Here is a 27,276-nt window from a genome sequence, read left to right on the forward strand (position 1 = left end):
TCCCTGGGTTGGGAAGATCTCCTGGAGAAGGAAACAGCAACCCACTCCAGTATTCTTGCCTGGAGAATCCCATGGACAGAGGAGCCTGGTAGGCTACAGTCCATGGGGTCGCAAAGAGTCGGACATGACTGAGCGACTTCACTTTCACTTTTCACTTTCAAGAAGGGAGTAGCCAGTGGCACTCTTGGTTATCTCAAAGATACTCCAGAACCTTCCAGTCTATAAAAATGTGTCAATCCTTCCTTCATCATCACTGTTCTGTGGACAGAATGTGGAGTGGGTGGGCACCCCAAAGGGGTTATGGACTCTCAGGTATGAAGGCAGGGGTCCACATCCAGACTTCAGAGGGCAGCAAGCAGTAGACATGGGAGTGTCTGCCCAGCACCAGGCCTCTTCCTTCCAGCAGCCAGCCTGGATTGTTGTTTGGTGTCCCATTAACCCCGTCTCAGATTGAGACTCCAGCCCTGAGTCAGTGGGGAGCATGAGGAAAGTGACAAAGCTGTCCTCACATAATGGCCCCAGCCATCAGCTTAGAAAAGATCACACAGTCCAACCAGGCCCAATGGAGCTTTGAGAGCTGGCCCAAACCACACTGTCCTCCTCACTGTCTATAATGCAATGCTGAGGCCACTTCTTGTGGCCCCAGGTGGGGACACTCCTCTGAAGATGGGATCGGCAGAGCCGAAGGGTAGAGAGAAGCTTGGTCTGTGATTGGGTTATCTAAATCCCAGGTCAAGCCACACCGAAAATCAGTCCCTCCAGTAGATTATGCTTTATTCTATGGGGCACTTTTTGTTCATGTTTCCAAAGCCAGTTTCAGTTGGATTTTCTGTCACTTGCAACTAAAAGATTCTAGACAACCTAAACCCAAAGTCTCCCCAGAATGCAAACTCTAGAGAATGAGGAGCAGCACGTGGCTTGGGAAGGTATGATCTCGCAGACCCTGGGCAACCTGGAATTCCACGGACTGGAGTCTGGAAATGGGGCCTAGGAATCTGTAGTTTTAAAAAATACTCCCCAAAAATGAGGATGGGAAGCCACGCTTGGAAACCCCTGACTCTGTGAGATGAAAGTATCGGGCCAGCAAGGCCAGGAGAAGCTCTTTCCACAGCAGACAAGCTGGAGACCGGGACTTGCCTTGCTTCGTACTTCTCGTCGATAAAAAACAGCTGGATGCAGAAGGCGGTGGAGGCGCCCCTGTAGATGGGGCGGAAACTGCTGGTGTCCTCAGGCAGAGAGAGGGACAATGAGCTCCTGTGGCTGATGTAGTAACCCATGTAAACCATACTGCTCACTTGACTGAGTTTTTCTGAGTCCTGCAACAAGGAGAGAGGACAAACCCAACTGGGAAACCCATTCATTCTTTGTAACTTAATGGGCTTAGTGGTTGCCTCGTCTCTACATGACACTGTTCCTGGGACAGATGTGACTGCCTCACCTGAGATGAACCATCCCGAGCCAGGCCTGGCTTTAAGGAGATGTTCTTAATGAGATTTCAAAACTCGTAAGGATGGGAACCAGTTTTCCTGGGAAGGTCAGAAAATGAATGGTCTTGGTTGGCCTTTGATACAGGCTCCATGTTTTAACTGCATCATTGAGGAAATGTTGAAAGTGAAAGTGTCGGTCACTAAGTCATGTCCAACTCCTTGCGACCCCATGGACTGTAGTCCACCTGGATCCATGGAATTCTTCAGGAATTCTCCATTCCCTTCTCCAAGGGATCTTCCCAACCCAGGGACTGAACCTGGGTCTCCTGCATGGCAGGCAGATTCTTTTAACATCTGAGCCACCAGGGAAGCCCCTTGTGTGTATAGTATAATAAAAGTTCAAATCATTATTAGCACTAGAAATTTACAAAGAAAATCAGGAGCCTCCTCTCTAGACAATGGGAAGAGGAGAAAGATTCTATCTACTGAAATGGTTGCAAATTATCAAAGTAGAAACTTCTAGGACCGAGCTGGGCAAGGGAGACAGAATAAAAGGCCTAATCTCAGTGGAATAAGGGTCATCAAGGGTGACCTGCGGAACAGGTCCTAAGGAAGGAGGAAGCTCTGAACTGGGATAGAGAGGCGGGAGGCCTGGGGAGGACAGGGCACAGGGGTGCAGGGGGAGAAGAGTGAGCTGCATGGGGGTGGGGGGAGCACCAACCACTTCAGTGGCCTCTAAAGCCTTACCTCCACTTCTCTAGAGTTTTCACTTGTGACTGGTGACAAAGCTTCCTCCACTGCGGCTTCTGTGCCTTTTCTCTGCAAATGACAAAGGCAAGACGTGAGAACTAATCAATACCTGCAGTGGTTCAGAGCCCGAGTTCTGGTCAAATCCTGGCCTCGCTGCTTACCAGCCACATGACTTTCAACAAGTGAGTGAGTTTCCTCTTTCATACAAAGCGGCTAGGAGCGCCACCTGCCTCATCTGATTGTCTGATGATACAGTCAGGATATGTGGATGGAAAGATGCTCAGTTACCTCCCAACTCTCTGCAGATGCTATTAATACTTATCCTTCCTTTACTCTCATTTCTCTATGTAATTTGAAAGCTGCACTAGGGTTTTTAACTGCTCTGCGTGCTCAGTCACTTCAGTTGCGTCTGACTTTGCAACACTATGGATTGTAGCCTGCCAGGCTCCTCTGTCCATGGGATGTTTCAGGCAAGAATACTGGAATGGGTTGCCATTTCCTCCTCCAGGGGATTTCCCAAAGCAGGGACTGAACTTATGTTTCCTGTGTATCCTGCATTGCAGGCGGATTTCTTCACCCACTGAGCCATTGGGGAAGCCTATATAGGTGTCCATAAAAATACCGTCACAATAAAAAGTGATGTGTTTCTACATGACACTCCCCCCAACCAGGGGCCACTCTTCCAACCATAGGAAAACAATGATCTGCTTCATCATTGTAGATTGTATGCTGAGTCTACTTCTGGATTATCTATTCTGTTTGATTCATCTATTATTAACCTTGACATCGTTACCACACTAACTCAGTTACAAAAACCTTATAATAAATCTTGAAATAGCAACATTAGTCCTATAGCTTGTTCCCTTTCCATAGTTGATTTGGCTATGCTAGGTCCTTCTCAATTTCACCTGAATTCTGAAATTAGTTTTCATTTCACTTGGGCTCCAAAATCACTGAGGGTAGTGACTGCAACCATGAAATTAAAAGATGCTTGCTCCTTTGAAGGAAAGCTATGACAAACCAAGATAGCATATTAAAAAGCAGAGACATCACTTTGCCAACAAAGATCCATACAGTCAAACTATGGTTTTTCCAATAGTCATGTATGGATGTAAGAGTTGGACCATAAAGAAGGCTGAGTGCTGAAGAACTGATGCTTTCGAATTGTGCTGAAGAAGACTCTTGAGAGTCCCTTGGACTGCAAGGAGATCAAACTAGTCAATCCTAAAGGAAATCAACCCTGAATATTCACTAGAAGGACTGATGCTGAAGCACCAATACTTTGGCCACCTGATGCAAACTGCCAACTCATTGAAAAAGACCCTGAAGCTGGGAAAGATTGAGGGCAAGAGGAGAAGGGGACAACAGAGGATGAGATGGTTGGGTGGCATCACCGACTAAATGGACATGAATTTGAACAAACTCCAGGAGAGAGTGAAGGACAGGGAAGCCTGGTGTGCTACAGTCCACGGGGTCACAAAGAGTCAAACACAACTTAGTGACTGAACAACAACAAAAATTAGTTTTGGCTGAGATTTCATTGATCAACTGACATCTTGAACATACCGAGTCCTCAAAATTATGTATGGGGGCTATTTCTCTACCTATTGGTCTTATTTCATTTCTCTCAGAAATGTTTTGTAGTTTTGTAATATACAGGTTTTAAACATCTTTTGTCAAATTTACATATTTTGTATATTTGTACTACTGTAAATGGTGGACTTCCAGGTAGTGCAGTGGTAATGAATCTGCCTGCCGATACAGGAGACCCAAGAGACACAGGTTCACTCCCTGGGTCAGGAAGATCTCCTGGAGAAGGAAATGGCAACCCACTCCAGTATTCTTGCCTAGAATATTCCATGGACAGAGGAGCTTGGCAGGCTACAGTCCACGGGGCTGCAAAGAGTCAGATGCAATTGAGCATGCTATATTGTAAATAGTATTTATTTAAATTTCTCATTGTTCATTACTCTTACGCATAGATAAAACTGAACTTTGCCTATTAATTTTGCATATATTTAGCAGTTTATTAAATTACTTATTAGTTCTAGTAGCTGTTTTATAGATTCTAGATGACTATGCTGCTGTTGCTAAGTCGCTTCAGTCATGTCCGACTCTGTGTGACCCCATAGACAGCAGCCCACCAGGCTCCGCCGTCCCTGGGATTCCCCAGGTAAGAACACTGGAGTGAGTTGCCATTTCCTTCTCCAATGCATGAAAGTGAAAAGTGAAAGTGAAGTCGCTCAGTTGTGTCTGACTCTTCTCGACCCTATGGACTGCAGCCTACCAGGCTCCTCTGTCCATGGGATTTTCAAGGCAAGAGTACTGGAGTGGGGTGCCTGCCATTGCCTTCTCTGCTAGATGACTATGTTATCCGCAAATTGAAGACAGTTTCAATCCTTCCTTTCCAATCTAGATGCTTTTTAAAGTATTTTCTTGTCTTTTTTCACCAGCTTGAACCTCCAGAATAATTATGAATACAGTGGTGAGAACAGACATTCTTGTTTCTGACCTTGGTGGAAAAGCATTCAGTCTTTCACCATTAAGGATGATGCTAGCCACATGCTTTTCAAAAATAACGTCTATTAAACTGAAGAACTTCTATTCCTAGTTTTCTGAGAGATTTATGAGGAATGAATGTGAATTTTCAAATACCTTTCCAATATTTAAGAGATAATCATACAGGTAATCCTTTTTAGAATGTTAATATGGTGAATTACTTTCATTGATCTTCTTATAATTGTATTTCTAACCTTGTAACCCAGAATAAACCCTACTTAGTCATGATGTATTGTCCTTTTAATACACAGATTAAACACAAGATTTCTATTTGAATTTTTCCATCAATGTTCCTGAGAGCTATTGATCTGAAGTTTTATTTTCCTGTAATGTTGTCTGTTGAGAAAGATCATACTTTAGATGACTTGAATCCTTTAAATATCTTGAGACTTATTTTCTAGCTTGGAATATGATACAACTTGGTAAATATTCCACATGGATGTGGGAAGCTGTATCTACTGGGTCATGTGCTCTATTAAGTGCAAATTGGGTCAAATTGGGTAGAGTGTTCTATTAAGTGCAAATTAGGTCTAATTGTCAATAGTGTTCTTAAAATCTTCCATACCCCTATTAATTTTCTGTCTACTTGTTCTGTCTGTGATCAGGGGAGGGATACTGCAGTCGTCAAATATAGTTGCTTATTCATTCGTCTTCGCAGTTCTATCAGTTCTTGTTGCATGTTTTGTGAAGTTCTACGATTTAGGGACATAAATATTGAAGACTGTTATGTCCTCTTGACTTTCACTGTCCCTGGTAATATTCCCTCCTCTGAAATCTACTTTGTCTGAAATGAATGAAGCTACTCTATCTTCCTTTTGATCAGTGTTACCATGGTGTGTCTACATGCATGCTTTTCATTTGAATCTATTCTGTCTATTCAACGTGCATTTTTGTGATCCACATATAACTGTCTTGTTTTTTAATTGAATCTATATCTGCTTTACATGTTCTTTAATTGGGATATGTACAACAACAAAGAGACCATTTTACATTTAATGCAATTATTAATGTGTGTAGGATTAAGTCCATCATGTTGCTGTTTGTTTTATATTTTTCTTATCTGTTCTTTATTCCCTTTCTTTTAAAAAAATTTTTTTTGCTGTCTCTTGGATTAATTGTATATTTTTATAATTCCACTTTACCTCTTTGTAGGCTTATTAGATATAATGTTCTGAATTTGATTTGTAATTTTCTTTTTTTTTATTAAATATAGAGAAGGCTGGCAGGCTGTAGTCCATAGGGTCACAAAGATTTGGACACGACTGAAGCGACTCAGCACGTATGCACACATACATTCCTCCTGCCCTATGCTATGGCCAGGAACTCTCTCAAGGCTGGAGGTCAGCACAGTCAGAGGGCTCAACAGAGTTGTTTCCCACCCATTAAGCGTCACTCTCCTTTGTTACCTGATGAGCAGAGTCTTAAAACTTACTTCATATACTTTGGCAATGTTTGTTCAGGCAGGGATGTAAATCTAGTCTCTATCTCCGTCTTTGCCGGAAGCAGAAATACCTCTTACTAAGTTCTTTTTATCACTTCCATTCATCAGCTTCCTCTCCCACACTCTAGTCCATGCCACACAACCTTCTTTAAAAGCTTCAGGGGGTCCCTCAGGGCCCTCTCCTGGGTGGTTTTCCACCCTCATTTCCACATCCTGAACTAGCAGGCTTTCCTCTTCCCATGGAGTACCACCTCCTGAAGGCTGAGGCTGTGTTTTAGCCCCATGAGCACCCTCAGTCCCTAACAGAGAGTTCAGCAGTCGTGTGTGTCCAACCTCTGTGCAGAGACAAAATCAGTCTTCAAAACACAACACCAACCAGCTACAGGTTGGGTTCTATCGTGGTCTGTGGTACAGGAAGGCATTTTTCATAGAGACAACAAAGGCAGGGTGAGCCAGATGGCCTAGTGCTGAGATAAAGGTCCTCCCTACCTCCTTTTCTTCCCAAGATCTTCGCATGAGCTGAAGGGCAGGGGAAATGTTATTTTGTGAAAGATTGGAAAGGAGAAAAAAAAAAGGAGGGGTGGGAGTTGGGGGCTGGAGTGCAGGAAGCAGTGACACTGCACCAGCCCCCATCCTGGTCTCACATAGACGGTAGAGTCAGGAGGGTCACAAGGAGTCGGACAGGACTTGGCGACTGAACAAATGGTCAGGGCAGCAGCACTCGTAGAGCAGGAGGTGGCGGTGGGGTGGAGAGGGATCCTGCTGAAGGCAGGCCAAGGAGCTGTGGCGGGTGCTTCTACAGCCTGAGGGGCCCAGTCAGGCAGGGAGAAGATGCTGCCTCACTGGAGTCTGTGGACAAGGTGCATTTTCTACTGGCTTTATCCATGTCAGCCTCCTGAAACCAGGGGAGGAGTGAGGAGGCAGGAGAAGAAGGGATGGGAGTCCACCCTGAGCTGAACTCTTGAAGATGTTGCGATGTTCTGATGTCTTACAAACACGCAGCCTGTTTCACCCCTGCCCTGGTCCCCAGCTCTCAGTGCCAGGGAGGCCTTTCCCCACTCAGGAGTCACTCCAGCATCAGGAGCATGCCTGACCTGACGGTGCAGCAGCCCCAGGCCCGCCCCGGGCTCGGGATGGGCGGATCATCTCCTTTACCTGGACGCTCTCCCTGGTCTCCAGCGACACAGCTTCCTGCGGCTCCTTGACTATTTTCTGGGATTCCTCGCTGGTATCCTCGAGATCGGAGTCTTTGGGAGAAAAAGTGACACAAAGACAAAAAAGATATGATCGCTGTCCACAGAGCACAGGACACTGGTGGCAGCATGGTCGTGTGTTTCTAAACTGCAGCACATCCAAAGGATCCAATTGCTGGGGGCAGCACTGCGAGGAGGGTTGGGGGAGAACAAGGGTCTGTGCTGCCCACCTGGACTCCGAGTTCTCCGCGCCACATTCACATGATGGGATCCAGTGGTACCCGGCCCTGCAGGAGCTGCAGGGATAAACTGAGGCCAGGGTCGGCCTGGTGGGCTGCCAGTGACTGAGCTCCGTGACTCTTTCATGGGAGCCCCTTTGAGGTTTGTAAGCAACTGGTTATCACCCTCTTGGATGGCAGGCTTTCAAATGATTTTTAAGACAGAATGGGGAATTAGACCGCAGTCAGCCGTGCCCGTGCTCTCAGGACACAAATGAGCCCAGGGCTGCTTTCTCTCTTTGTGGAAATACTGTGAACAGGCATCTGAAAGCGGCCATGACACTCACGTTTATACTTTCTAAGCAAGAACTAGAGCTGAGCTTACGTTATCACTTTAATATGTTGTAGAGAAGGAAATGGCAACCCACTCCAGTGTTCTTGCCTGGAGAATCCCAGGGATGGGGGAGCCTAGTGGGCTTCCGTCTATGGGGTCAAACAGAGTCGGACACGACTGAAGTGACGCAGCAGCAGCAGAAAGTCACTAATCAGGGTGGTGTTCATGTGTTTGCAGTGTTCACCAAAAAATAGAGCAGAAGTTTTCCCAGGTGTCTACAAAGCTATTCCCCCTCCTTTCCTTCCTCCTCCTTCTGCTCTTTTCTTTATTCCTGTCTCTCTTCCTGTCTTTCTCTCCCCAACCCCAGCCCTTCACCCCCTGCCTCTCTCCTCTTCCACCGTCTCTCTCCCTTCCACCACCCTCCACCCCATCCTCTCTTGCTCCCTCTGTGTCTGCTCCACGGAGGGACTCAGCCCTGACCCCTGCTCGCAGCCTCTGGGCCTCAGCTCCTTCCAGCCCTAGGATGCTCTGCCTGGGGGCTGCCCCTCCCAAGAACTGTCCGCAGGAGACACAGACACAGGAGGGACCCGAGGCCTGCAGGAGGCCCCAGACACTGGGCTGCCGGCGTGCCCTGCTGTCCCATCTTCCCATTTCTAAGCATCACAGCAGACGGGATGGGGCCAGAGGCTGCGACCCTCTCTGTGTTCCCCTCTCACGCTGCGTCTGGGTCCTCCAGCAGCAGCCAGAGTCAACGGGTCCTGCAGATTTAACTCTAGACCCCTCATAGGCACTGGCTCACACTGCTTCAGGCAAAGACACAGACAAATGAAATAGAATGAAATTCTAAGTAAGAGAAAAGTCAGAGATGAAGAGGTACGTGACGCTGAAGTTACCATGAGAGAATGTCACCCCGGCAGAGTGAGAAGCTCTTCTACCTGGAGAGCAAGTGACAGGAGAGAGGACAAGGGACTCTGAATCCCTGCTCTGAAGAAAGATGCTTTGGGGACAATGAACCCTAGAGTGTCCCTGGCACCTGGAAACATCCTGCTCCCTGCAGAACTTTCCAGTCATCTGTACAGCGTTTCCAGTGTTCTCAGGCTGGCAAGAATTTAGCTTGTTGTGGTGATATAACTTGTGTGCAGTAGAGTGCACATGAATCTCTACGTGTATTGCCTCCCACGTAACAATCACTTAAATGAATTCTAAAGGTTTTCCAGGAGCCCAGATATTTCCCTCACCTGCTGCCCAGCCAACATACCCCTTAAAGGTAGCGGCTGGTCTGACTTATACCATCATCAATTCAGTTTGCTCAGCAGCAATGTTTTTTAAATTAAATATATATATATATATAATTCCCTATTCTTGAGTTGCACTTTACATTTTAATGAAAAAGATAGTCTTAAGCTTTAAATTTGAAGAACTACCAAAAACAGTCTAGTTTAAAAGAAAACTAGACTTCCTGTGTGCATTTATTTATTGAAGCACAGTTGATTTGTAATGCTGTGTTGGTTTCAGGTGTACAGGAAAGTGGGTCAGTTTTATATGCATATCAGGATTTCCCTGGTGGCTCCGCGGTAAAGAATCTGCCTGCCAATGCGGAAGACTCAAGTTCAGTCCTTGGGTTGGGAAGATCCTCTGGAAAAGAAAATGGCAACCCACTCCAGTATTCTTGCCTGGAAAATCTCATGGACAGAGGAGCCTGGTGGGCTACAGTCCACGGGTTGCAAAGAGTCGGACACAACTGAGTGACTAAAAAACAACCACCTATATATATGTGTGTGTGTGTGTGTGTGTGTGTGTGTGAAAGTGAAAGTTGCTCAGTCGTGTCTGACTCTTGGCAACCCCATGGACTGTATAGTCCATGGAATTTTCTAGGCAAGAATACTGGACTGGGTAGTGCCTTCTCTGGGGGATCTTCCCAACCCAGTGATTGAACCCAGGTCTCCCACACTGCAGGCAGATTCTTTACCAGCTGAGTCACAAGGGAAGCCCATGTGTATGTGTATATATATATATATTCTTTTTCAGATTCTTTTCCCTTACAGGTTATTACAAAATACTGAGTAGAGTTCCCAGGGCTATACAGTAGATCCGCATTGTTTATGTATTGAATTTACTTTATAATTTGCGACCCCGTGGGCTGTAGCTCACGAAGCTCCCCTGTCATGGGATTCTCCAGGCAAGAATACTGGAGTAGGCTGCCATTCCCTTCTCCAGGGTATCTTCCCCACTCACGAATCAAACCTGGGTCTCCTGCATTGCAGGAGGACTCTTTATTACCTAAGCCACCAGGGAAGCCCATTTTAATTAGGACAAAATTACTAAAAAGCCAGAAATTTCAGGGACTGGATTAGGTTTGCAGTCAACAATTAATCCTGGAGCTCTCACTGTCTGACAGGCTAATGCTCACAAGACAATTACCAATGACAACGACTAATTGTCTGGGTTAAAGTGTCATGGGTGCTGCTGCTTATTCCGAAGCAGCTGCCGTGCTCGTCCCCAGAGGTGGCTGCATTTCAGAACTGGGCGAGGTGAGACCATGTCTCTCCTTCCCGTGTCTCTGGGGTTTTGTGGGGTTTAATTAGTTAATGTTCTTAATGTGCCCTGAGATCCTCAGACGTGAGGTGCTGTCCCAGGGAAAGTCAGGCAGTAGTTTTATATGACACGCAGCTAGCAACATGACTGAGGCTGCAAATTTAATTGTTATTCTATTTGCCTACACCACCTAAGTAGCTTGGAAGTCACGAACCAGGGCTTTATTCTAGTGGGAGGGAAGGCACTGTTTGCTGGCACTTTCTCTCTAAGTAGGACTGAGAAGGGGCTACTCTGAGGAGGGGTTACCATGATATGAATAAAACATCACATTATCATCCCAAGGGACAGCACCCACTATTGCATTCCTAACTTTGTATTCTTTTTTTTCTTTTTTTAGTTTTATTTACTTTACAGTATTGTATTGGTTTTGCCATACATTGAAGAGACTTCCCAAATTGTATAAACCCGAGGTCTCACCAGACCTGGTTCTGCCCTGCTCTTTATCTAACAGGAAAAATACATGAAAGTAGCTCTGTCGTGTCCGACTCTTTGCGACCCCATGGATTATACAGTCCATAGAATTCTCCAGGCCAGAATACTGGAGTGGGTAGCCTTTCCTTTCTCCATGGTATCTTCCCAACCCAGGGATCGAACCCAGGTCTCCTGCATTGCAGGTGGATTCTTTACCAGCTGAGCCCCAAGAGAAGCCCAAGAATACTGGAGTGGACAGCCTATCCCTTCTCCAGTGGATCTTCTCGACCCAGCAATTGAATCAGGGTCTTCTGAATTGCAGGTGGATTCTTTACCAACTGAGCTATCAGGGAAATCCTTTATCTAACAGGAAAAATACATAGGGAAAGCCAAATAATACATTTTGAAGGCTTTGGGAAAAAGTAATAGTATACAATTTGGTGGGTTTTAACTTAAAAAAATAATAATCAAAAATCCTACAAGATTTTTGGTTTTTGTGAAATGAAATAAAGTGATTCTAAAAGAGTAATGGAAGAAGAGTTAGTCAACAAAATTTTAAGGAATAAGAACAAACAGTCCAAATTTTCTAACAAATATTAAGACATATTATAAAGCCATCGTTATTAAAACAGCAGGTTATCAGGAGCAGGAACAGAACAGATGGAGCCTAAATGTTCATATACAGTAAAGGTAGCATTGGTGTGGAAGAATAAAGATTACAATAAACAGTGCTAATCAAATGGGAAAAGAATTAATTTGGGTCCCTATTTCATATAGTACACAAAGATCATTCACAGATACATTAACAGTTTATTTTTTTTATGTAATTAATTTATTTTTTATTGGAGGCAAATTATTTTACAATATTATATTGGTTGGTTTTGCCATACATTGATATGAATTTGCCCCAGGTTTACATAAGTTCCCCCTCCTGAACCCCCCTCCCACCTCCCTCCTCCCTTTATCCTCCCTCTGGGTCATCCCCGCATGCCAGCCCCGAGCATCCTATAACATGCATTGACCCTGAACTAGTGATTCGTTTCACATATGACAACATATGTGTTTCAATGCCATTCTCCCAAATCATCCCACCCTCACCCTCTCCCATAGAGTCCCAAAGACTGTTCTATAGATCTGTGTCTCTTTTGCTGTCTCGTATACAGGGTTATCATTTGCATCTTTCTAAATTCTATATATATGTGTTAGTATACTGTATTGGTGTTTTTCTTTCTGGCTTACTTCACTCTGTATAATAGGCTCCAGTTTCATCCACCTCATTAGAACTGATTCAAATGTATTCTTTTTAATGGCTGAATAATACTCCATTGTGTATATGTACCAAAGCTTTCTTATCCATTCGTCTGCAGATGGACATCTAGGTTGCTTCCATGTCCTGGCTATTATAAACAGTGCTGCAATGAACATTGGAGTACACGTGACTATAAAACTCCTAGAGGAGAACGTAGGCAAAACACTCTCCGACATAAATCACAGCAGGATCCTCCATGACCCACCTCCCAGAATACTGGAAATAAAAGCAAAAATAAACAAATGGGACCTAATTAAAATCAAAAGCTTCTGCACAGCAAAGGAAACTATAAGTAAGGTGAAAAGACAGCCTTCAGAATGGGAGAAAATAATAGGAAATGAAACAGATACATTAACAGTTTAAAGTTTTTTAATACTTTTAAATTATGAGAAGAAAATATAGGAGAATCTCTCTATTATTTTAGGGGTGGACAAATCTTTCTTTTTAAATGTAGAAGGCAGAAGTCATAAAAGAAAAATACTGACATACTTGACCCCATCACAATTTAAAAGTTTTATCAAAAGAACCTTAAAGTGTTTCTTAAATGAGTGGATACACAGAGAAAATATGTGCAACACACATAATAGCCCAAGAACTGAAGTCTAGGGGAAGAGAAAAAAAACCAACAGGCAAAGAAAATGAATGGACAGGAGATGCAATAAACACAAATAAAATGTGTCCAACCTCAGCAACAGTCAGAGAAATGAAGTTTAAACAATGATATCTCCTTTCACAGCTATCATACTGGCAAAAGTTAAACATGCTGACAACACTAAGTCCTGGAGAACTAGGAGAGGCTCGGGAGGAAGACCACTGTTGTGGCCACACTTGGTATACTTCCAGGCCGGCAAGAGCAGTTCTGGGAACATAGCTGTGGAAACGCTTGCAAGGGGCCCAAGGCGATGAGCGCGAGAATACTTACTGCAGCACGGTTTGCGATATGAAATAGTGGAAACAATTTGCGTCCATCTGAGGACAAGTGTGGCACATTTCATAGAGTAAAATTCTATCCAAAAGATAAAAGGAGTGTCCCAGAACTGAGCTTATTGACATTATTAGATCTCAAAGAGCTGAGAGAAGAAGCAAATTTCAGAACTTCGCAAACCCAAATGGTGCCATTTATGTAAAAAAAAAACACTTCCACGAAATGGTAGAATTTTTTCCGATGAACACATGAACTTCATATAAAAGTATAAAAAGAAGTCTGGATGGATGCCTTCTAACGTTGTAACAATGGTCATTTCTGGAAATTGAGAGGGAGAACCAGGCTGGGACATTGATCCAAGGGAATTCAACTATAACTGCATTATCCTAACTTTTTAAAGGAGGAGAGTTTCATGCATTAACTCAATTAAGATCTCCCCAAAAATGTCTAATTATAAGAGTAATTTCATTTCAGAATATTACAAAATGGTTATTTTGTTTAGTATTTTAATATTATGGCTGATTTCAGAAAAGATGGACAAATGAATTTAAGCCCTCACCTTTAAGAAGAGGAAAAATTAAAGGTTCAAGTTAAAACATTCATTCAACTGAAGCTGAGTGGAGAACGAAGAGTTGCAGTGACATGAGGTACCCAGCAGCACACAAGAACCAGACACAGGCGATCAGGGTAGGTGGGTGTGCATGCACACACTCACAACCCCCACACACACACTCCTAACTACCTTGCAGTACGGAAGTTGCTAAAGCAGAGGTACGAACAAAGCACATTGTTCACTTATTCATTCATTCATTCATTTAAAAATTTATAGTTTATACTTATCACCTGGTGCACATTAACAAACTAGACGCTGAAGATTCAGCAGCGAATGAGACTAACTTGCCTGTCCAAATAAAGTCAGTAAGAGAAGAAGAAATACTAAGATGTGCTAGATGGTGTGCAGAAAACAAGAGCCTGGGAGCTGCTTCAGTCTGAGCGGTCAGTGTCCCGTGGCATATGCAAAGTGAAAGAGAAAGTGTTAGTGTCTCAGCTGTGCCCGACTGTTTCTAGCCCACCAGGCTCCTCTGTCCATGGGATTCTCCAGGCAAGAATACTGGAGTGGGTTGCAATTCCCTTCTCTGGGGGATCTTCCCAACCCAGGAATCGAACCCAGGTCTCCTGCATTGCAGGCAGACACTTTACTATCTGAGCCACCAGGGAAGCCCATTGGACATGTGAACTGAGATCTAAAGGATAAGAAGCAGCCTCAAGACAGTAAGAAGATGGAGACAGTGAGCAGACAACACGTTTACAGACTGCTGAAGAGTGAGGGTGTCCTTACTTCCTGACCCGTTTCCTTCCTTGCTTTGCCTCCAGCCCTTTAGTCTTCTTTATAACTGTGTTAGTTTCCTGTGGCTGCTGCAACAAATGCCCACTCACGTGGTGGCTTAAAACAACAGAAATGTATTCTTCCAGAGTTCTGGAAGCCAGAAATAAAAAATCAGTATCTCTGGGCAGAAGTCAAGGTGTTAGCAGGGCCAGGCTCCCTCTTGCAGGATAAATCTCATCTCCGGATCCTTCGTCACATTGAGGAAGACCTTTTACCAAAATGAAGGCAGCATTTACTCGTTCCAGGGGTTAGGGTGAGAATGTCCTTTGGGAGGTCACGTTTCCATCTAACCTCAGAAGCACCTGTTGCTGCCTGGATGCTCTGTATCCACTCAAGGGCTTTCCAGGAAGGTCAGACTGAGCTTGTCCAAATCAGAAGTCACAGTGTCTCCATCAAATGATTCATTCACGCTTTTTATTTCCATCTGGTAAGACGGTTCCACCATCACCTGGCTTCTGAAGACCTCCTTGAGGCTTCCCTCTTCCACAACCCTCCTTCCCCATATGCGGTAAAATAGCAGGTTCCATTAATTCTCCAAAATATCTCCCAAGTTCATTCGCAGGCACGGCTCTGGTTCAGCCCCTTCTCATCTCTTTCCTGCACACTCTGGTGGCCCCTGGGAACTCTTCATTAAAACTAGAAGTTGATGGTGTGTCCCTTTCTAGTTTAACATTCCTAGGCTGTTCATCAGATATGCCATGATTAAGAAGAATCTAGATTCTTTGCTTCAATTCCCTCTGTCTCCTCTCCTCCTTCCTCCCTCCTGCTGCTCCCTCCCTTTCTGCTCCAACAACACTGAGCTGGTGCTCTCTCTTCACGTGCCCTGGTCTCTAACACCTCCTTGTTTGTACCCATGCACAATGTCTTTCCTCTGTCGAAAATCTTTCTGTTTCTTCACCTACAAAGCTCCAATTTGTTTTTGAAGTTCTGATTCAAAAGCTTTCTTTCTATGAAGTCCTATATTGATGTTCCCAAGATGACTTAGGTGTAATTCTGCGGGGATCTCAACACAATTTTCTCTCCTTCAAAACAATTCTCTGATTTTGAATTCATTTGTCTTGCATGTTTATCCTACCATTAGGCCATGCGGGGCTCACCACATACTGGATCAGGCTCCCAAAGACTAGTATATGGGATATACTCCGTATTGGCTAAGTGACTGGCAGGAAGCTGAGGATAAAGTCCATACAAAGGAAAACACTCGGCAAACCACAGGAGAGCAGGACAAGGAGCTTTTCCATATTTTTCGAGGACACTCTTCCTTTCTGGACTGCAGGGCAGCCTCCAAGCCATGTAGCATGATGAACTTGAGCTCACTGTCTTGATATGAGACTATAGGTTTTAGCCTCAAACAGGCTAAATTGGAGTTTGTGTCTCTGGGGGACAGGAGAAAGAAGGCCATGACAAAAATCACCAGTCTTATTCTTCTTCTGTGAGTATGGGTTGTGGTCATGATGCTCATTTTTTATCCTTACTCTGTTCAGGCCCTTTGTCATGTAGTGTTCTCCACTCTGATTCTGAGCTCAGCCTGGGATCTGCTTTGGATAAGTGACACGTGTTAATTCAATGCCCAGACCTCAAGAGACTTTGTGTGTTTCCACTTGATCTCTGGTGCCTCTGCCATTACCATGATAACATGTCCCATCCAGCCTGCGAGAGGCACACGGAGTGGACCCAAGGCCAGCCTAGATCTGCCAACAGGCAACCAACCCCAAGACAGGGGGAAGACCCAGCCACGGTCAGTAGAGCTGTCTGGTTGACCCCAGTTGTGTGAGTGTAGGACACTGCTGTGCTTCTATAGTTGTTTGTTAGGAGCTTCTTGTGGTGATGGACTATTGATACAGTCACAAAACATAATACAGAGAATCAACTCAATCCTGACCCTGGTTCTTTGAAAAATAAAATTGACACTGGTGAGATTAAGAAAGGAAAAGACATACAAGAAAAATAGTAGGAATAAAACATAGAAACATGGGGAACATCTATAAAGTAAGATGGTAGAATATAAACCCATAAGAAAATAAAATGAACTAAAACTAAAAGACAGCAGCTGTTACTCTAGATAAAAACAACAACAACCAAAGTTATGCTGTTTACAAAAGACACACCTAATATGTAAGAAAACAGGAAGGATGAAGATAAAAGAATGGAAAGAGATATGGCATGCCTATATGAGCTAAAGAAAGCAAGTGTGGCCATATTAAAATCAGAAAAAGTAGATTTTAAGGCAAAAACCTTTCACCAGAGATAAAGAAGGACACTTCATAACTGATTTAAGAAAAGTCACGCACCTAATAACATAGACTCAAAATACATAATGAAACAATGATAGATAGGAGTAGAAATTTATATATCTATAATCAAAGCAGGAGATTTTAACAGATCTCTCATGAATTGATCAAACAAGTGATGAGGTCAAAAGGATAAAATATTTGACATTGTATCAAAGAAAGTGAAAGTGAAGTTGTGGTGTCCGACTCTTTGCGATCCCATGGACTGTAACCAGGTTCCTCCATTCATGGGATTTCTGAGGCAAGAATACTGGAGTGGGTTGCCATTTCCTTCTCCAGGAAATCTTCCCGACCCAGGGATTGAACCCAGGTCTCCCGCATTGTAGACAGATGTTTTATTGTCTGAGCCACCAGGGAAGTCATAATCCTAAATATAGAACCCTGAACCTAACAACTACAGATTATACACTTTTTTCATGGATTCAAGGAATATTTACCAAAATAGACCATAAGCTCAACAAAATTTAAAAGATTAAAATCACACAGGGGAGGTTCTCTGACTAATAAATAACTTTCTAGGGCCAAGATGGAGCTGCTCCTGCCTGGTGGGGGGTAGGTCAGAAAACTGAAACTTGGGTAACTTTCACATTCCTGTAAATGCTACACTCAACCAAAAATGTAGTCGATCCTGTTAGCCAATCCTCAAATGCCAACACAACATTGGGCCTTCTTACCCCAAACCAGGGTGACTGTGAGACTTGGTCAACCAGATATTTTCTCTTTTTCGCTTCCTTATTCTTTATCCTATAAAAGCTCTCTGCCATTTTGTCTGCTTTGCAGTTCTCTGAAAAGAGACCATCCACTTCATGAAGTATTAAAGTTTATTTATATCACCTAAATTGTCTTCTTTAATCATTTGGGGTGTGTGTTAGTCGCTCAGTCGTGTCCAACTCTTTACCACCCCATGGGTTGTAGCCCACCAGGCTCCTCTGTTCATGGAATCCTCCAGGCAAGAATACTGGGGTGGGTTGTCATTCCCTTCTCCAGGGGCTCTTCCAGTATATGTGTGTGTTTGTGTGTGTGTGTATACACACTGGAGCTATATATATCTATATGTGTATATATACCAGCAATTGTACACTAATCATTTTTAAACCTTCATATACTAAGCAATGGTTTTCTAGAAAAATCTAATTTTCTAAAATTGATTTGAAAGAAATAGAAAATACAAATATGTTAATAACCTTGAGGGGAAAAAGAACATTGTCAGTCATGAACCTGAAGTCAGAAGCCAGCTTCCAAGGTGACTGTCCCTGGTCTTCCACTGGGCGAGCCCACATGTTGCTGAAAGTCTGAAAATGCCCAGTTCCAATGCAATGCGCAGTGAAGAAAAGGCTTGCAACCTGCAGCGAAATAACTGGCTTCGTGTTGGGCTTAGAATGAATACATCTTCCTTTGCTTGCTTCCATGAGCAAAGACTGTGATTTTTAGCAACTGCCTCCTTAGCTGCTTGCTCACTCGGATTAAATTTGCTCTGTGATATTTTAAGAGTTGTAGAAACCCCTGTGTAAACAGACACGGAACTCTTGGTGACCCCCGTGCAATGGGTGCAGCCCACTGTCAGCCAATTTAATCAAGGGAGAATTCAGAGTATTCATAGTAAGCAATTGATTTTCAAGAGAAAAGTCAGCAGGATCAAACAGCCTGTTGGGATGAAAACCCTCTGAATCACCCCTATCACCGTGTTTTCTAGCAACTAACTCCTGACTCCATATAGCGTAATGGCCAAATTACTATAATTATCCTGCAACACAAGTGCCATATCAACATTATTTTAAACATGGATTTTTTGCATAATCTTTCATTATTATCATTCAGCCTCCCATTTGGAAATGGAAAACAACAACAAACTGTGATCTACCCCCAAAAGAAGAAAGGTCACCAGAGAGAACAAATAAAAGGGCTATTTACATGTGAATGTGGTAAGAGAGATGTGTTTTACAGTCAAACACACTCTTGAAATTCATTAAATGCCTTCTCCCCTGCTTCATAAATATGGGCAAAAGACATGTTGCCTACTGAGAAAATAATCCCAGTACATAATGATCATAACGAATATAAATAAAACCACTTTTCTTTCAAAGACCTCAAGGCCCTATGTACAAATACAGTTGTATTTCAACCACTGAGAAACGGATCTGACTGGTGAATGCAGCGGAGTCATCACTTAGCTAGTGGCTCCCAGTGCTGATGAGGGGGGTAGGACCACTCCTCCCAGCCATCCAGGTCCTTGCAGAATTGGGGAGTCTTCAGAGGGCGCCTTCATTTGTCGCCACTGTTTTTAAAGGCATCCAAAAGGGCTTAGAAACCAGCAGCTGAATGAAGACAGGTAAGTAATCAAAAAACTTTCTGGGGCAATGACCCTAACAAGACTGGTTTCCAGCCCTGACTGCCTCCTTCCTGATATGTTACCAGCCCAAGAGTTCCACCCGGAAAACCCATGCAAGCGTTTATACTGTTAATGAAGTTAAAATTTGTATTCTAAGGCAAATCAAGGAAAACCTAAACATAAACATTTTCCTATGTCCCTTGTTCTCTTCTGTGTTATGCATGGACCAAACTCCTCATTAGTAGAAATACCTGGTCAACTATATAGAGCAACATTCGTTCAGTATCCACAGAACAACTCCTTAAAAGAAAACATTTCTGGGATTCCCTTGTGGCCCACTGGTTAGGACTCCACGCTTCCAATGTGGGGGACTCACGTTCAATCCTTGGTTGAGGAACTAAGATCCTTCAAGGCTTGCGATACTGCCAGAAAAATAAATAAAGATAATATTCATTCTTGACCTTGTAAGGGTTTATGATGAGCCACCACTTTGTACTATGATACTGAATGGTTTGCCTTGGAAACAAACAGAGATCATTCTGTCATTTTTGAGATCATATCCAAGTACTGCATTTCGGACTCTTCTTAACCATGATGGCTACTCTATTTCTTCTAAGGGATTCTTGCCCACAGTAGTAGATATAATGGTTATCTGAGTTAAACTCACCCATTCCAGTCCATTTTAGTTTGCCAATTCCTAAAATGTCGATGTTCACTCTTGCCATCTCCTGTTTGACCACTTCCAATTTGCTTTGATTCATGACCTAACATTCCAGGTTCCTATGCTATACTGCTCTTTACAGCATTGGACTTTACTTCCATCACCAGTCATATCCACAACAGGGTGTTGTTTTTGCTGGAAAGGGTAAGTTTTCACTCCGATCCAAAAGAAAGGCAAAGCCAAAGAATGCTCAAACTACTGCACAATTGTACTCATTTCACACACTAGGAAAGTAATGCTCAAAATTCTCCAAGCCAGGCTTCAACACTACGTGAACCATGAATTTCCAGATGTTCAAGGTGGATTTAGAAAAGGCAGTGGAAACAGAGATCAAATTGCCAACATCCGCTGGATCATTGAAAAAGCAAGAGAGTTTCAGAAAAACATCTGCTTTATTGACTATGCCAAAGCTTTTGACTGTGTGGATCACAACAAACTGTGGAAAATTCTTCAAGAGATGGGGATACCAGACCACCTGACTAAACTCCTGAGAAATCTGTATGCAGGTCAAGAAGCAATAGTTAGAACCAGACATGGAACAACAGACTGGTTCCAAATCAGGAAAGGAGTACATGAAGACTGTATACTGTCACCCTGTTTATTTAACTTATATGCAGAGTACATCATGAGAAATGTTGCGCTGGATGAAGCACAAGCTGGAATCAAGATTGCTGGGAGAAATATCAATAATCTCAGATATGCAGATAACACCACCCTTATTGGCAGAAAGCAAAGAAGAACTAAAGAGCCTCTTGATGAAAGTGAAAGAGGAGAGTGAAAAATCTGTCTCAAAACTCAATATTCAGAAAACTAAGATCACGGCATCTGGTCCCATCACTTCATGGCAAATAGATGGGGAAACAGTGACAGACTTTATTTTGGGGGTCTCCAAAATCACTGCATATGGTGACTGAAACCATGAAATTAAAAGACTCTTGCTCCTTGGAAGAAAAGTTATAATCAACCTAGACAGCTTATTAAAAAGCAAAGACATTGCTTTGCCAACAAAGGTCTATCTAGTCAAAGCTATGGTTTTTCCAGTAGTCATGTATGGATGTGAGAGTTGGACTATAAAGAAAGTTTAGCACCAAAGAATTGATGCTTTTGAACTGTGGTGCTGGAGAAGACTCTTGAGAGTCCCTTGGACTGCAAGGAGATCCAACCAGTCCATCCTAAAGGAAATCAGTCCTGAATACTCATTGGAAGGACTGATGCTGAAGCTGAAACTCCAATACTTTAGCCTCCTGATGCAAAGAACTGACTCATCTGAAAAGACCCTGATGCTGGAAAAGACTGAAGGCGGGAGGAGAAGGGGACGACAGAGGATGAGGTGGTTGGATGGCATCACCGACTCAATGGACATGAGTTTGAGTAAACTCTGGGAGTTGGTGACAGACAGGTGCCTGGAGAGCTGCAGTCCACCGGGTCGCAAAGAGTTGGACACGATTGAGTGATTGAACTGAACTGAACCACTTTGTACTTAATCTGGATTGTGAAAATTATCTACATCATTGAATGTACAGCCCTCTGCCTCAAAAACCTATACAACTGTGCTTTGATCTCTAATGGGTGCAACCATTTTTGAGGCTGTCTGAGAGGTTGTTCCTGGGTTAAAAACCTCAATCTGGCGAGAATAAAATTTCCCATTTCTTTCTTAGATTGACTGATTAATTTTTCATTAATACTGTCACCATGGAGATAATCGTGTCAGCCTGGGCATAAGCCTGGAATTATTTATTTGCTTTGTCAACTTCTTTAACACACCATTAGAACTCACATAGTTACTTCTGGAAAATTAGAGCTGGCAACAGTGGCTAAAGTTTCAGAAGAATGCAGTTCTTACTTTTGTATACAAATGTAAAAAGACATTTGTGTTGTTTTTTTTTTAATGATTAAATTCAAGTTGTGACAAATGAGTCAGTACATTAGACTTTGTATGAGCATCAGGTAGAGGGGACATTACTGCCATGTCTTGCAGCCTTGGCCACAGGGCTCCAGAGAACCACTCACACAGGATCCTAGGTGTCACTGAATGTTGAATCACGTTTCCACAAACTTCATGCTTTAAGTCCTAACGCCTTAATACCTCAGAATGTGACTATCTGGAGAAAGGGCCTTTAGTTTATTTTTCAGGTTTTTTAATGTCAACCACTTAAAAAGTCTATTGAATTTGTCACAATATTGCATCTGTTTTATGTTTTGGGTTTTTGGCCACAAGGCATTTGGGGTCTTAGCTCCCCAACCAGGAACCTACACCCCCTGCATTGGAAAACAAAGTCTTAACCACTGGACCACCAAGGAAGTCCCAAGAAAGGGCCTTGAAAGAGACAGAGTAATATAAGGTCAGATGGGTGGGCCGTTAAGCCACTGTGTGTCCTCATAAGAAGAGGCAATTAGGACACAGACAGGATCAGAAGGGAAAACCATGTGAAAACACAAGGAAAAGATGGTCATCTACACGCCAATGAGGGAGGCCTCAGAAGAAATCACCCTGCCGACACCTTGATCTCAGACTTCTCATCTCCAGAATTGTGAGAAAATGATTTTATGTTGTTTAAGCCCCCTATTCTGTGGGACCCTTCTATGACAGCCCAAACAAATCCATACAGAGTCCAAGAGGGTCACTACTTCAGTAATTATAGACCATACTAGCTGGTATTAATAAATACATGGTCTGAGATACAATATCCAAATATCTTGGCGGAAATACTGCTAGGCTCTGTAGATGAGTGTTTCATCCACATTTGGAATCCATGTTAAAAGAAGAATAAAGTATAAAACAGAAATCAACCCAGACATATAAAATAGAACCTTAGGAAGACAGGCTAGACGACCTAGGCTACTTGATTAAATAAGACTTGATTTAGCTACTGTTTCTTAGCCCTCCATATTCCTTCTCCCTACAGAGGAGAGACTGAGAGTATGAAGCAAATGTAAATGCAATAACAGAAATTTAAATAAGACATAAGGGAACATTTCCTGACAATGAGCGATTTTCTTTCATTTAAACGGCAACACTGCCATGTGGAGATGTTGTGAAAATTATATTTTGATGGGCCTTTTAAATGTGGAGTAAGTAGTACTTTTCCTGGGTGGGCTGGTTATAAGAGGCTGCGTTGGTTATTCTTCTGGACACCCACGATTCTGTTGTGTGAAACTGTATCTCTCCTGGCCAAGGGCACATTGAGGTCCTTGGAGCCTACGTGTGCTGGCCCCTGTGCATGTATTGAGATTCACTTTGCAGGACTCTTTCAAAACTAAGACGCTCACTCCCCAGGTCACACCAGCCTGCATGACAAATAAAAGTTTCGTCTTTCCCTTGTTTTTATTTTAACTGGTAAACGTGTCGATGCCAGGGCAGCTGTGGAAATGCAGGCTATGCCCTATTTTGCCTCATGCATCATCAAGAAAATTGCCAGCTCACTTCTGGTTCCAAAGTCTTCATTGTAATGATGCAGGGAACAAAAGACACAGCTTGATTTGCAATCACTGGGCCGGGCCAGCAGTGGAGCCAACTGGAAAAAATACATATTGTTTTGAGCCATTGTATTGTCACTGAAGGAAAATATTCATTAACTGCCAGCATATGGAGGGAGCATCCTGATGCTTGTTCCCTCGGCTTTCAGACTCCTGGCATTTGAGGGATCTTGGGTTTCATTCAGTACAACCTTCCATACAAGTAGAAAGCACTTTCCTGAGACTTAGGACCATGAATTTTTCCAAAGTCTGGGGAACTTGGCAACTTCTAAACAAGGTACTCCACTTAATAAAAAATAAACTTTTACTAGATCTTCCTTCAGTTCAGTTCAGTCACTCAGTTGTGTCCAACTCTTTGTGACCCCATGAATCACAGCACGCCAGGCCTCCCTGTCCATCACCAACTCCCGGAGTTCACTCAAACTCATGTCCACAGAGTCGGTGATGCCATCCAGCCATCTCATTCTCTGTCATCCCCTTCTCTTCCCGCCCCCAATCCCTCCCAGCATCAGAGTCTTTTCCAGTGAGTCAACTCATCGCATGAGGTGGCCAAAGTATTGGAGTTTCAGCTTTAGCATCAGTCCTTCCAATGAACACCCACGACTCATCTCCTTTAGAATGGACTGGTTGGATCTCCATGCAGTCCAAGGGACTCTCAAGAGTCTTCTCCAGCACCACAGTTCAAAAGCATCAATTCTTCGGTGATCAGCTTTCTTCACAGTCCAACTCTCACATCCATACATGACCACTGGAAAAACCATAGCCTTGACTAGACGGACCTTTATCAGCAAAGTAATGTCTCTGCTTTTTAATGTACTATCTAGGTTAAACTGGGACAAAATCTGCATCCTCAGACTTTGTTCCCATTGGTGCTAATTTAGTCTCAAGGGTTAGTAGCTAAAAACCCAAATTTACAAATGTGTGTAATAATTTATAAATGAAGAACTAGTGGCTAAAAGAACAGGATTATATACAAATTACTCAAGTAAAATGCAAAGTGAATGTGCATGGTTACACTTTTCAGATCCAATGAAAACTTCGGACACAGCTGAAATGATGAGATGGCAGCTGATTAAAATATGTACAGTAGCTAAAGAATGAGGAACTTGATAACTAAATTCTATATAGGTTAAATGGGTTCTGTATTCAGAAATATAGTGATCATGTAACTTTGATATTGTTAAATCATTAGGAATAATCAGCATCATATTATAAAGATTTAAATATTTTAAGATCTTTACCTAAAGAAGCTAGCAAGCTGCATTTTTGTTTGCTTAATAAATAATTTGGTTGGAAAAGATAAAGAATGGGGACCACTGTACGAGCTCTGGAATGTTGAGTCATGATGCTGTCACTCTGCTTGGAGGGGTGAAGGTTTGCATGAAATTGTGAGTTTCACAGCTGGTGGGAACAGACCCTACCTTGAGTCAAGGACCTGAGAACAAGCAGTTTATTTGGGAGGTGATTCAGGAAGCACAATAGGGAGGTTAGGAAGAGAGAAGGGAAAGGAAGGCAGCTAATGAAATTAATGTCATCACATGGATCACTAGCTGGAACTTCACCTCCTGGAGGAATTCTTGAGGAGTTCTGATAAACAATGCAAAACTCAAGTCTCAAAGCTATCCCACCAGAGGTGAGGGAGCTGAGGTATTTATACCTCAACTCCTTTCAGCTGTGGTAAGTAAATGTTTTCACAGCTGGTGGGGAAAGACTAAACCAGCAGTGTGTTGGGGTGGGTTCTTTCAGAAGCAGACCCTGAGTCGAGGATTCGAGCACAACTCTTGAGTTGATGGAGAAGATATCAGTAGGGGAGCAGGGACAAGAAACAGGGAAGCTGGGGGCCTTTCCCAGTGGTTCAGCGGTTAAGAACCCACCTTCCAGTGCAGGGGACTCGGGTTCGATCCCTGGTCAAGGTACTAAGACCCCACATTCTATAGGGCAACTAAGCAATGAAAGATCCCACATGCCGCAACTAAGATCCTGACACAGCGAAATGAACATATAAATATTTTTTTAAAAAGAAATGGAGAATCAGAGGCTGCTCCTAGGGTGTCAGTGTCCTGGTACTTCCTGCCCACCTCCGGCACAGGACAGATTGGCCATGCACAGTCCTGGCAAATCCCATAGACACAAGAGGTGAAGAGTCCAGAAGATGGGAGTTGTCCAAAGCACACACATACACACACATCACTGAGAGCTCCTAAAAGTTGTAACTCATTCAATAATTCATTGAAGTGAAAAAATTGATCATGTATTTGCATAGTAGACCCACCACTGGAGTTTTTGATCACAGCCACCCTAGACAAAAAGTCAAGTGGAAGGCTGAGCTGGGTGCTGGGTCAGCCCCTGCTGAGCTGTAACACCTTTTGTGAATTTGGGCAGCAGGGGTCACCTTTCCCAGGTGGCACTAGTGGTGAAGAACCCACCTGCCAAGGCAGGAGACCCAGGAGATGTGGTTTGGATCCCCGAGTTAGAAAGATTCCCCTGGAGGAGGGCGTGGCAACCCACTCCAGTATTCTTGCCTGGAGAATCCCATGGACAGAGGAGCCCGGCAGGCTACAGTCCATGGGGTCGCAAAAAGCCAGACATGACCGAAGCAACATAGCACACATGCATGCACCTTTCTTAGCTCTCCGACATCAAGTCATGAGGATAAAATGAGATAATATATATGAAAATCCTTTGAAAGGTAAAAAGCATAAACAAAATTGAAAGCATAAGGCATAATGGTGTGTGCCCATTGAAACAAGAATTTTAGCTCGTATTTTAGAGAAATTATATTTCCTTTAACTTGAGACTTTCATCAGATAAAAAAGGACAGGATCATAACACATTTCCAGTTTTCTCTGGAGCCTCATTCTTTGTTGCTGTTGATGTGAAGGGGGAAGCAAAATGTGCCAATGACTTTTTTCTGGAATATAATGAGCTGTTGATTCGTGAATCCATCCCTGAGTTATTTGGAAGTCTACAGTAGTGTTTCCTGGTAACAAAACTTCATAATCACCTTTTTATTAGTGGAGCTGGATTTTCAAAAATAAACAAGATGCACAAAATGACAAGAGAAATTTTCCTATTTCCTTTAGCTACCATCCTGTCCTAGATCAACTAATTTTAGGTAAAAATATTAAAAGTGGTAGAGAGAGTAGTAAGACTTCTTTCAGTTTCCATATCTCTGGGGCTTTTGCTAAACAGACACACTTTGGCTAAACAGATAATGTGTTTTAAAGTCCAGGATTCGGTCTAAATTTTGAATTGTGTTCCTGCTCATAAAGTTTCTATGATAGGAACATCCCAGTCATTCTATGTAACTTCAGAGTTACTCAGAAACACACTGAAAGGGAACCATATCTTTTCAACATTTTTCTAAAGACTTTTTTTTTTATGTGGACCATTTTAAAAGTCTTTATTGAATATTTTACAGTACTGCTTTCGTATGTTATAGCTTTTTGACTGAGAGGTATGTGGGATCTTAGTTCCCTGATCAGAGATCAAACCCATACCCCTTGCTCCGGAAAGTGAAGTTTTAACCACTGGACTCCCAGGGAAGTCCCTCAATTTGTTTTTAATAATGACAACAATCAAGGGGAGAGGAAAAACAACCTTAATGTTTTCAGAACTTACTCCACGCTCAGCAGAGAGCTAAGGTCGTGATGCAGATTCTAACATTTAACCATCCCAACGACTTTCTGGTTTTGATACTATTTTTATCTCCATTTTAGGCATGAGAAAACTAAGCCATAAAACCTGTTAAATGCTGCCTTCAAAAGAATTTATACAGTCAAAAGTGACAATGATAACATATTATTCAAGACTGTCTCATGCTGAAGGTGCCTTCAGAACACTCCTGTATGTCTTAGCTGAGAAGCAAGGGCAAGCCAGCCTTCACCATGAAACAATAAAGACCTCAAA

General features: G+C 43.0%; 1 protein-coding gene across 1 annotated transcript in view; it reads right to left on the reverse strand.

Moving 5' to 3' along the window:
- CFAP61 (cilia and flagella associated protein 61) overlaps positions 1 to 27,276 on the reverse strand; it is a 246,292-nt gene that overhangs the window by 168,138 nt on the left and 50,878 nt on the right. Inside the window, exons 9-11 of the mRNA XM_055430665.2 lie at positions 7,333 to 7,424; positions 2,175 to 2,246; positions 1,138 to 1,316 (exon numbers count right to left, since the gene is read on the reverse strand). Of these exons, the coding sequence (XP_055286640.2) occupies positions 1,138 to 1,316; positions 2,175 to 2,246; positions 7,333 to 7,424 (343 nt within the window). The remainder of the gene's footprint in view (positions 1 to 1,137; positions 1,317 to 2,174; positions 2,247 to 7,332; positions 7,425 to 27,276) is intronic.

Source organism: Moschus berezovskii, chromosome 15, assembly GCF_049115385.1.
Source record: "Moschus berezovskii isolate FMDL1 chromosome 15, NW_MosBer_1.0, whole genome shotgun sequence".
NCBI classification, from domain to species: Eukaryota; Metazoa; Chordata; class Mammalia; order Artiodactyla; family Moschidae; genus Moschus; species Moschus berezovskii.